The sequence below is a fragment of the Ostrinia nubilalis genome, chromosome 11 (assembly GCF_963855985.1).
Source record: "Ostrinia nubilalis chromosome 11, ilOstNubi1.1, whole genome shotgun sequence".
In the NCBI taxonomy this organism is placed as follows: domain Eukaryota; kingdom Metazoa; phylum Arthropoda; class Insecta; order Lepidoptera; family Crambidae; genus Ostrinia; species Ostrinia nubilalis.
Window position 1 is genome coordinate 3,356,229 of NC_087098.1, and position 12,358 is coordinate 3,368,586.

At 35.7% G+C, this 12,358-nt stretch overlaps 1 protein-coding gene across 1 annotated transcript; it reads left to right on the top strand.

The window, feature by feature from the left end:
* The first annotated feature begins 456 nt into the window (after positions 1-456).
* Positions 457-12,074, top strand: LOC135076075 (uncharacterized). The gene is made up of 6 exons (XM_063970528.1): positions 457-636; positions 2,840-2,997; positions 8,545-8,679; positions 9,524-9,728; positions 10,229-10,373; positions 11,835-12,074. The coding sequence occupies exons 1-6, from the start codon at positions 546-548 to the stop codon at positions 11,980-11,982; spliced, it is 882 nt and encodes a 293-aa protein (XP_063826598.1). The 5' UTR covers positions 457-545; the 3' UTR covers positions 11,983-12,074.
* The last annotated feature ends 284 nt before the right edge of the window (positions 12,075-12,358 follow it).

Genomic DNA, 12,358 nt, shown 5'->3' on the forward strand with positions numbered 1-12,358 from the left:
CGCGTTGGTTTGGCCGAACCTTAAGACGCATCGAACAAGTCCTAGTAATAACGTACGACCTCAGTCAGTGTGACGGTGACGTGCTAATTTTGGCACAACCTGTATATAATTTGACCGTATTTAAGCTAGCTCAGTGACCTCTACATTATAAAATTCTTGCAGCAATACAATATACTTACTTAATCGATAAATTCACAAAAACAAAGACTCTCATAGTTGATTGGCCTTATTAATCCGCAAATTGCTTTTTTATTTGTTTCGAGGTTTATAAATAACATGTTTATTCCCAACAATGAACAATATTAATCAAATTATTGAATTAATAATTAGTAAACACTATTAATAATTGCGATTATAAACAAATAACAAGGAATATTCTGGAATATAACATGAGTAATCCTTATCAAATCCGTGTACCAATGGAAACACGCGTCGACCGGCTGATTTTATACACATCGTGGTGACGCGAGCGCAGTGCTTGACGCGACTAGGTTATGAGCACACGTGGCGTTGGATTATTGCGTTAAGAATATTAATTTACCATTATGATCGGGCCAGTGAACGTAACGGAGCTAAGTGCAAGTGCTTTCAAGCAATTTTTGGACTCTTTTGACCATGTATTCTCGGACTGTGACGGTGAGTTATTTATTGATGTTCCGATCAGCTGTTGTGACGTCATTGTTTAGACTCATACACACATAGCGTATTATACACATCCGATTGCAGTACAATGCTAATATTAATTTTGAGTAAAAACTTTTTGTTAGATTTTATGAATTCATTAAATATCCTAAAATACCCGATGTTAGGCTATAATTTGAAAAACTGAAGACTAAATCGACGATATTTAAACTCCATTGTCAAAACAGCTGTAAATATAACAAGGAAAAGCAAAAATATATTATTTAAATTAAGAGCCTATATTTTTTCAAAGTGATTTCAATTCTTTTTACATGAATTATCGTGGAATTGTAAATATTTTCACGGACTTGATTTATCTTTATATTTTCATGCAATTTACAGAATTATGTGAATTTTCATAAATTACCTATTTAGGTATGCATCAATTAACTTTTTTTCCACATAATTATGTTTTGAGTTTTAGTTTAGTTAGATTTCTATGTAATTACAACTCGACCGTTTACTTATTTAATTTTATCATTATCAGATCAAGGCTATGCGTTATTAATTTCCGCGTTGTTTTATTATGCATTACCTGTTGAATTATAGGAGATAGGGAAATTAAATATAATTTTGTGATACGTGAGTTGTCGGTGCATTAATTTTACATTATATTTTAAAAGAGGAAATCAATTTGTCCGTCTGCAGTATTTACAGTCTAATTTGACAGGTGGTTTTTGATAAATTAAATGCAAAGAATTTATTTATTTGCTTTTTAACATGGTGTGAAGGTGTTAACTTAGGCACCACCTAACTTTGACCAACCATATCTATAACGATAACCGGTGTTTTTTGTATGGACTATGACAGATTTTTGACGTTTGTTAAAGTAGGATGGTGCAACTCAGCCTTAAACTTTTAGGTCACAAAATTTAAGTTAAGTAATCCCCAAGTTAACAAAATTACTTCGGATTAGGTTTTCTTTAAAAATTCAGACATCCGTATAAAAACAATACATCATGTGTAAATTATTTGCATCAGTGTGAATAAATAATTATGTAACGACATAAAATCATATTTTATCTTTAAAACAACATGAATTATTATGAATAATAATAACTTTTACCATTTATTTGAATAACACAATGACTTTCATACTTCGCGCCGTGTTATTGAAAAAATAGTCTGGATTCGTCACAGCTATGACGTCACTAATCTCATATTGACAGCCATTCAACTATACCAAAATCACGTCGTTTCAGTATCTAGTGTAGGTATGTCTTTAATTAGTTCCTGAGACATTTAGAGCACTTACACATTTAGGCGATTTAGCAGCGCGACAAACGCGTGACAGACGCGCTGCCGAAAATTTCATACTATGTGACAGCGGATGCGCAATGCGCATGCCTTCACATTATACGTCGCTGCCGCGCTGTTGTCGCGCTTCAATACGCCCTAATGTGAAAGCGCTCTTAATAACTCCTAAAATTGTTCGGGCAAAGTGAGCTATAATCGTCAGCGCATTATATTAAACCACCTGTTCTCATTAACATTGTTGTAATAAAACTATTAGATAGCATCAAATGAGTTTCGTTATCGTTGAACAAGCAAACTGATAATAATATAATGAGAATCAAGGATTAAACTACAACCGGTGTACTACATTAACTAGAGGTTACCGAATATTCGTCTTCGGTGTTTGAAATATAATAAACAATGAAGAAAAACACAAGAAAATCATAATATTAGAAAAAATACTTCTCAGTGGCCAATTACAAATCGATGAAAGAAAATAGTCGAACAAAAAACGATCACAATATTAGAAAAAGAATACATAGCGGGCAAATAAAAATAGATAAAACAAAATAGTGTTCGAATTCAAAAGAAAAGACTATCAATTACCTAGAAAAAGTATTTATAGCTCCCAATAAATGTACAATATTTAAAGAAAAAATATTATCATTGGTCAGTGCGCGATGTCGAGCCGATGTAGTCTTATTAAATCATTGTTTTCTGCAAATACACTTTTAAACATCACATCGTATTAGTTACAATTTACTTTATTTATTTATTTATTTGGAAACTCGACAGCTTTGTCGACAATTTACATGTTACAGACCTATACCTATAGGTATTATGTTATGTTTAACGTCTGCTTCGGGACATTAAAATATGGGACAGTGCTGAGAAGAAGATTATTAAACTTTATTTCTTTCAGGAGTCATATGGACCAACAACACTTTGCCGGGTTCAGGGGAGTTCTTCGAGAAAATCAAGCAACATGGGAAATCAGTGCACTACGTGTCAAACAACAGCTTGAGAACACAAGAAAATTACGAGGGGAAATTCAAGGCTGCTGGGATTGAGAATGGTTTCGTAAGTAATTCATATAAGTATTTACATACAACTATAAGTCTAGCTTTTAAAGGTTCAGCCAAACCAACGCGTGCAGATCGCCATCGCCGGCGCGATCACGGCGCGATTATAGGGAAATAACAGGTCGCGTGAACTGTCATGGGTCGCGCAACCTGTCATTGGCCTTTGTTGATGGCGATCTGCATGCGTTGGTGTGGTTGAAGCTTTATAAGTGCAGTCAAATCAACGCATGCAGCCCGCGTGCGTAACGGCGATTGGCGATGACGAACAGTAGAAATTACTAGAATAACCGTCGCGCACGAAGGCTGCACGCGTTGGTTTGGATGAACCTTAACTGAGTCATACTGAGTGCCTGAGACATGCGGGACCGGCATGGAAGGATGTTTTTGTGACGTCGAACGTCAGCAAGACTTCAGATGTGCTTCAGACTTGTATGTTATTTTGCATCACCCTTCCCATGGCGCTCATGGGAGCTCCTGGAGCCTTAGGTATGGACCTAATGTATTGGCTGAGGCTATAGGCACTTTAAGTTGATGTAGAAAGTAAATTCTGGAAGTAATAAATAGCAATTTTGCGTGCAATAACTAGTAGGAAATAAATAGTGATAATATTATAATGATGTTGACAGTCTGGCATGTATTGTTGTTGACCGTCTGGCTTGCATGTTCACGTAAAAACAACGTGCATTTTTGCATTATGAAAAGTATTTAAATATGTAGTCATTCTTTAATTTAAAAGTCACGGGGCTATTCCCATCTCTCGTTCCTACCGCTGCAACTACCAGGATCTACAGCTTGACCGCCAATAAAAACCCAGCCAGTGAAGGTCAATTTTTCCCGGGGGAAAGTTAAACTGTCATAATTTAAAGGTCAGTAAAGTAAGTAACGCTTGTACTTACCATAGTACAGTCAGTATCAATAGATTGTGGCACCCAAAGTGGCCGAACAGTTGTCAACATAACTTTTTAAAAAAATAAAACCGACTTCAAATGCGTGAACACAAAAAAAACTAAAAATTGAAAATATTGCGTATAAAAAAGTTCATCCCCAATTTTCCACCCTTGGGGGTGAAATATTTTCTTCAAATTCGCATGAAACCACCCTTTTGATAATACCTATTCAACAAAAAAATAATCGTTCAAATTGATTTATAATCGGCGGAGATATTGCGTATAAAAAAGTTTATCCCCAATTTTCCACCCTTGGGGGTTGTTTTTTCTATTATTAAATTTAAATGGGACCACCCTTGAGGTATTACCTATACGCCGAAAAAAGATTTGTTCAAATCGGTTCATAATTGGCGGAGTTATCGCGTAACAAACATAGAAAAAAAACATACGGGTCGAATTGAGAACCTCCTCCTTTTTTTGAAGTCGGTTGAAAACCTTACTCCAATGTAACAAGACGTGTTGCGAACTTTTTGGCTACTTTTGGTGTCACGAACTATTTGACGCTGACTGTACACACGACAGCACATTAAATACAGTGGTGACTTATTTCGTTGTAATAAAGGCTATTTTGCAAAGTCAAGAGAAGAGAAAAAAGTGACAATCAGAAAAATAATAAAAATGAAGAATAAGTTTCTCGCCAGCCAGGCGAGCGGCCAAGGAGTTTGGTCGGACCTCTACAATAGTAATTTCACTAGGCCGTCATTAGACAGACCTGTACAGTCTGAGTGCAGATGTTGTTGTAAAAAAACAGATGTAAGTAAAGACAAATATTTTTCGAATTGAGAACCTCCTCCTTTTTTTGAAAATTATAAATAACTTGAAAAAATCGAACTGCCTTAGTTTGAGATGCGACTCTTAACGCTAAAAATTAAATAACCTCCTCCTTTTTTTGAAGTCGGTTGAAAATACTTCATCAAAGATAATATTCATGCTCGTAATAGCAGATGTGTAATAAAATACATTCTTGAATGGAAAATAACTTGTTTTCATGTTATTACTTCATATCTATTTTAAGCACAATGCATCGCACCCGACTATTTTTGGGTAAGGGTCTGGAGAGTAGGTGTAATATGATTTCTCTTCCCTAATGTAATGGCCAGTATCCTTGGGCCGAAACCCATTGTTAGTATGTTAGTGTATGGAAACATACACCATAACGAGCTCTTTTGAAAATAATTCTATTGATATGGGGTTATTAACATTTATAGCGTTAAAAGTTGAATCTTAAACTAAGTTATAAATAACTTTAAAAAATCGAACTGCCTAAGGTGGGAATCGAACCCACGACCTTTCGCTTGCCGGACGATTGCTCTTCAATCTGAGCTAACTTAGACTCAAATCCGTCAAAATTCGTCACCGGCAAGCGAAAGGTCATGGGTTCGATTCCCATCATAAGCAGTTCGATTTTTACAAGTTATTATAATTTAGTTTGAGATGCGACTCGTAACGCTAGGAATTTTAATAATTAAGGCTCAGTTGCACCACCTAACTTTGATCGTAACTATAACGATAACCGGTGTATTTTGTATGGAGTTTGACAGATTTTTGACGTTTGTCAAAGTTAAAGTAAGATGGTGCAACCCAGCCAAGTAGTAATTTTCCGTAAAAAAAGCATTTGAAAATAATCGTGCAATTCAAAGCATAAATTCTTAAGCAACCGGCGAGGAAAAGAAACATTTTAATAATTTATCTCCCTTTTATTTCCTTAATTGTGTAATAGTCATTCATTTTCGTCACTCGTTAACTGCCAGCGCTCCAAAAGGATAGAATGTTTGTATTTATTCAAAATGGAAATGATCCCGTAATTGCGCCTTCTTTAATTGCCAGTGTGCCACAGTATAAGGGAATGTAGTAAAACATCTTCAACAAACCTATATTCGGGTACAATCAGCATCAAGTTCTTAACACTCAAAACCATTGGCCAAAAAGTTGACAGCACAACCTTATTTATAAAAAAGTATTTAAGTATGTTTATATCCGTTGTCTAGTACCCATAGTACAAGCTTTGCTTAATTTGGGACTAGAAGCAAAGTGTAAATTGTCCAAGGATATTTATTTTTATTTTTTATTCCGATTGTAACAAAGACGTGTCGCGAACTTTTTGGCTACCTTGGATGTCTCAAAACTATTTGACGCTCACTGTACAACACATAAATCTAAAAAACTAGAGCTCTCCCGTCAGTCGGGTTTGACGTACTGTAGGTACTGTCATTTACCAATAAACACTATTTTATGGACGTAAATGATTGATTTATTATTCAATTATCAAGCCTATAAAACTTGAACTGCTGCTGTTTACCTGTAAATAAATGAATGAGTTGGATAAGTAACCGCGTACTGAAATGATAACACCAGAGGTCGCGGATTCAATGCTCGGTTGATTTGTTTACAGACGACAGCACAACAAGCAACTTCTTACGTAGTTGGAATAGATGCTAATTTGCAACAAAATTGTAATTGTATACTCTGATTGCTGTTGACTGGTACAAACCTTTTTACGTGCTTACATACTTAAATTACTCATAGCTGTACCCGCGACTTCGTACGCGTGAAAATAGTTTCAATAACATTTCCCGTTTTTGCAATATTTTTCTTTACTACTCCGCCCCTATTAGCTGTAGGGTGATGTTAAGTAACCTAAAACCTTTTTTGATAAGTGGACTACCCAACACAATTTTTTTTCGAATCGGACCCGTCCGTAGTACCTGAGATACAGTAGGATTTACTGTCATATTATGACATGTCAAATAAAATTAAACTACCCTTACGGTTACTCTTACTATTTCTACTTTACTATGACCGTACTCTTTGAATGCCAGCCCAAAGTTGGGAATAGTCATTAACTCATTTTACAGAGAGGTACACAAGTCTAAAGTTAATTCATTTGGCCGTATAAATAGTTAATGAATTAGAAAGAGCGAGAACATTTTTTATTCTTGTCACACGATTTTAATGTCACTGAAAAAAGAAAAAAATATGGCTTTGCGTTAAAATGCATTTAAATACAACTTTAGCGAAAGTATCTGAAAAAGCCATGTGACTGCCGCGAACTAAAACAAAACACAATACAGACCCCCATAGCGTTAAATGTACATTTTCTCTTGTCAATATCCTATAATCTATATCCTAGTGAAGCCAGCCAAAGAACTTACTACTCATGATTGGGAGGCTTTATTTTATACCTACTTACATCAATTAAGAAACTTCTTGGAAAAATAATTTTCGTTTGGAAGCTTAGGCTTTCAATTTATAGCAATTTATTACAATTTAAGTACTAACTTTGAGCATGAACGTATTATTTTATCTTTTTAATGACTTTAGTTTTGCTAAATTGTTTTCTTTATAATACGCTCTTAATTAAGAATCTATAAATTGAATAATCAAAATCTCATTAATATAATTAGTGTAATTAAAGTAAACTTAAATAAACTACATTTGGTTAAATTAACTTGAAATAAGGTTTATAGTGACAGTCGTAAGAAATCCAAAACACACCTTTTAGATTTTTGTTGGTATTCATATACCTACGTTTGCTGCCGGCAGATTAGAAAATTAAAGATATGTTATTTTCGAACAAAATATGTATATCCTTAGATGTAACTTGATCTCTAAAATAATAATACACGGGTCTTAACGCGACGTTTATTAATGAGTTACATTATGTGTCTTACTATTTTAGTTGAACGCGAAAGTTAAAAACTTGATCTCTCTTCTGCACATAGTGAAATATTGATCACAGGTCTTGATGATTGGTTGATCGAGACACGAGTTCAATAAGCTACATACAGTTCATGCAACTGAGTCATGGGTTTATATTGAATTGCTTTATGATAGATGACTTACTGTTTCTTCATTGAAAAGGCTTACTGTTTAAACTTCTCAGATATAGTTCATATTCTCAATACATTCTAATGCTCAGATTGTATAGACATTCTAATGGCGCAGTTACACTATGTATGAGCAAAATTGATCGAATCATATAATATGAACATTATTGAACATGCAGTTCAGCTCGTTTCGCCATGCGTGGCCCATACTTCTGCGCGTGTTTTCACTTGGATTCCATCAAATTCGTCAGCGTGTAACTGCGCCATAAGAGATAATAATAATATATTTAGGTTTGTACCTACATCAAACATGTTTTAACGTGATGATTGCAGAATTGAACCTCTGCCAAAATGACAAAATAACACGCTATAGACAGTGGTGGTGTGGTGCATGGCACGACAGTGCTTCATGCACATTTGTTGTTTCCATTTTTATTTGCAAAGATAAAATAATAATGCAAATCGTGAAGTCATCGTTATTTGTTTAGACTGCACACCATTATAAATGAGTCGCTTATCTAGTACACTTTGATCTAAGTACCTGTTTTCAGAATATTAAATATACGAGTACATGCAAAGGCACATTTATGAAATACTTTTATGTTGTGTAAAAATATGTATGTAGTTTGATGTACCTACAACGCATGAATCAGGGGACAGTTTCTGCAGTCGTAATAGGTATCATGCAGCAACAAAAATTTATAATCCGATACGTTGTCCAGTATATTGACGATTTATCCTTATTGTCTTTATTTTTCTTTTCATTTTCAGGAAAAATTGACAATTCCATCCACGGCCATAGCAGAATACCTGAAATCGATCAAGTTCTCAAAGAAAGTGTACTGCGTCGCATGTCCTCAGACGATCAAAATTCTAGAAGCAAATGGATTCGAATGCGTTGAAGGCGTAAGTGTTCATAACCATATTAAATATGAAAAACGACCGAAGAAGTAAGGTCACCGTAAAGGCAACGGCTCAGTTCGTTCGTTCGTAATAGCTACGTTTCATCAAACATTTTTGGTCTGATAATATGGCTCATTGCGTATAAGAATCAATACCTATTCTATGTTTTTAGAGTTGTGATCCACTCAAATTTTCAGCCATAAATAATTAACTTTTTAAAAAAATAAAACCGACTTCAAATGCGTGAACACAAAAAAAAACTAAAAATTGAAAATATTGCGTATAAAAAAGTTCATCCCCAATTTTCCACCCTTGGGGGTGAAATATTTTCTTCAAATTCGCATGAAACCACCCTTTTGATAATACCTATTCAACAAAAAAATAATCGTTCAAATTGATTTATAATCGGCGGAGATATTGCGTATAAAAAAGTTCATCCCCAATTTTCCACCCTTGGGGGTTGTTTTTTCTATTATTAAATTTAAATGGGACCACCCTTGAGGTATTACCTATACGCAGAAAAAAGATTTGTTCAAATCGGTTCATAATTGGCGGAAACATAGAAAAAAAAAAAACATACGGGTCGAATTGAGAACCTCCTCCTTTTTTTGAAGTCGGTTGATAAATTACGGCACGATTATAATTATTAAGTACTATCTGCATATTATCAAGACTTTTCCATTTACAATACACCTAAAAATAATAATATGCTCTGAGCCGGCGTAATGTACCTACTTGAAAGGTTCGGTCAAAACAGTTGCCCAATCGTGGGTTTAATTCCCGCCTGAAGCAATCGATGTTTTCAAGTTTAAGAATAAAATGAGCTCACAAACAAATTTCTTTCCAGCCAGAATCAGTAAAAGGCTACGAAGATTATCTGAAGAGCCTGGACGGTGACCCTGACGTGGGTGCCGTCGTCTTCGACAGTGACTTCAGGATCAACCTGATAAAACTGTCCACAGCCATCATCCACCTTCGGAGACCTGACGTCATCTTCCTGAATGGAGCTTCAGACAGATACTTACCTGTTAAGCCTGGACATTTGGCTCTCGGTAAGTTATGTTAAAACGTCGTTGACAGAAGAACATGTTTTTGCTGGCTCCACACGTTGGATCCAACGATGCCACTCGTCCAACATGTGGTCTTGAGAATAGCTTTCGTGGGATCGATTCCCGCCTTAGGCAGTTCGATTTTATCAAGTTACTCAAGCTGGTGCCAATACTATTTTCTAAATCCATACGTTGGATGAGGAGGTTGGGACTAACGTATGAAACAGATTTTAGAAAATGTGGTTTGAAGTAACGATTTATGGTAGAGTCGTATATTAATCTCTACGATAAAGTATTTGGAGAGGGTTATTGGAAGAAAAAAAAACTATATGGCAGCAAAAATGGCTACTGACCCCACTTTGAACTCCAGTTCAGTTTAAAGCGGGGTCAGTCGCCGAAAGGCTCAAAAACCGGACTGATAATGATGATGATGAAAGTTTTTAGTGATTTTGTCCAAATTACACAGTCGTATAAATCATACAATTCAAATTGCTTACGCGCAGGTACCGGACCATTCAATGACATAGTGATTGAAGAGTCGAAACGAGAGCCTATCCAGCTGGGGAAACCAGGGAAGATCTTTGGAGAGTTCGCCATGAAGAGGGCCGGCTTTACTGATCCTAGTCGAATACTCTTCATTGGAGACATGTAAGTTTGAAATACCTATTAGTTTAGATTTACTATTATACTAGACTAGCGGCCCCCCGCGACATTGTACGCGTAGAAACTTCCAACCCCCATTTTACCCCCTTAGGGGTTGAATTTTGTAAAATCCCGTCTTAGTGAGCACCTACGATCTAAAAGGAACCCCCGTGAAAAATTTAAGACTCCTAGCACTTGTAGTTTCTGAGATTTCGTCATGAGTGAGGGAGTGAGTGAGTCAGTCAGTCAGTCAGTGACCTTTTTCTTTATAGATATATTTTGTGAACTCTATTTATGCGAATGTAACTCTATCGTCTGTTTTTATTTGGTACTTCCTACGTTTGCACGTGAACCAATTTCAATGTATTTTACTGCAAAGATAAGTAGGACCTTGGAAAATCCACGCTTTACTTTTTATTCTGTAAAATAATTAAATGAGAGTAAAATGGTTTGCTACGCAAGCTGCTACCAACCGGGCAACATGGAAAGCATTGGGGGAGACCCATTAATTCAGCAGTGGACGTCCTATGGCTGAGATGTGATGATGATGATGATGAAAATAGTCTAATGTAAAATGAAAGTGTATGGAAAACCTACCATTTACCAAGTCATATTGAAAATACCTATATTCTATGTAGTTCGATAAGAGTGATTCAGACAATTTAAAATAGATATTTTACGATCTAGTTTTATGATTTCACGCGAACAAAACCGCGAACGGAAGCTAGTTTTATACTAAATTTATTCGTGACTGATAATTTAATTATGCAAGCAATAATGATAGTTTTATCGTCTTAAAAAGATACTTAAATGACGCCAATTGAATAAAATATTCTTGCGAATAAAAAGCAGTTCAATTGGCACTGAACTAATTCTAAATCTATAAATGAACGCGAATTGGTCTTTTGAATATCTGTTTCATTTGAATTTTATTTTATCTTATTTGCAAGATTGCCAAATTGTTTTGGCGCTGACTCTAGAATCATATGTCGTAAGTAACCGTGTATTATAACGTCTACCCACAAGGTGTACAGATGATCTCAAAAGGTTGTGGGAAGGCGCTGGATGCAGGATGCAGGTCAATCTGGCATTCATTATGCTGGTGCCACACTAACGGCTAATGTCAATGCCCATTATTGCGATAATTATTGCGACACTGACGTAGTGTGGTGTGGCCGCTTCATCACATTCATTTTCGCGTAAATCTCTTTGAGCTAACGCCAAACGGCAATGATAATGCCGTTGTCAAATTGTCGCGATAAGTCGTGGCTGCACCTACGAGTACAGTTAAAGTCCATTATCGCGGTACCAAATAAAAGTTTTTTCTTTCTTTCTTTCAATAAATTTACGGCATTTCCCGTTAGTGTGGCCCGAGCATTAGGGAAGGCCTATGTTCAGTAGATGTTCGCCTTATAGCTGAAATGATGATGATGATGAGCCGTATATTTTATAATATTTTTTTTACAGGATTGAACAAGACGTGGTCTTAGGCAAGAACTGTGGCTTCAAAACGCTTCTAGTGCTGACCAGCAACACCGAAGAAGATATGATGGCCAGCAACATTAAACCCGATTACTATGCGGAGACCTTAGGAAGCCTTGTTCCTTTACTGTGAATTGTCTTAAATCGTTATTTTTTAAGTTATAAATTCGATATCTGCAAAGAGCTGTATGAAAAATGTGTTTAAAAAGATGTACCTAAGTAAAAGATTATGATCGTGACTTACGCCCGCATTCACAAATATTACAATGAGGTCTCACAATGCGCGTGGACGCACAGGGTAACCAGGGTGACACACAGAGCTCTATTCAACGCTATGCGTTCAAATTGCTGCTTCACTTAAGCAAGCATCGTTTGTGAATACGGGTATTAAAATGGCACAAAACAAAGCTTTGAGTATGTTTTTTAATTGGCATAAATATTGTATGGAATCTTATACGTATCTATTACAACATTATTTTGTACTTAATGAATTCCAGCGATGTTACAAC

What these genes read in the sequence shown, in the direction of transcription:
- LOC135076075 (XM_063970528.1), top strand. Translation starts at nt 546, where the DNA reads ATGATCGGGCCAGTGAACGTAACGGAGCTAAGTGCAAGTGCTTTCAAG. An exon ending in GATTCGAATGCGTTGAAGGC is followed by an intron (nt 8,680 to 9,523) that starts GTAAGTGTTCAT and finishes ATTTCTTTCCAG; the next exon opens with CCAGAATCAGTAAAAGGCTA. An exon ending in ATACTCTTCATTGGAGACAT is followed by an intron (nt 10,374 to 11,834) that starts GTAAGTTTGAAA and finishes TTTTTTTTACAG; the next exon opens with GATTGAACAAGACGTGGTCT.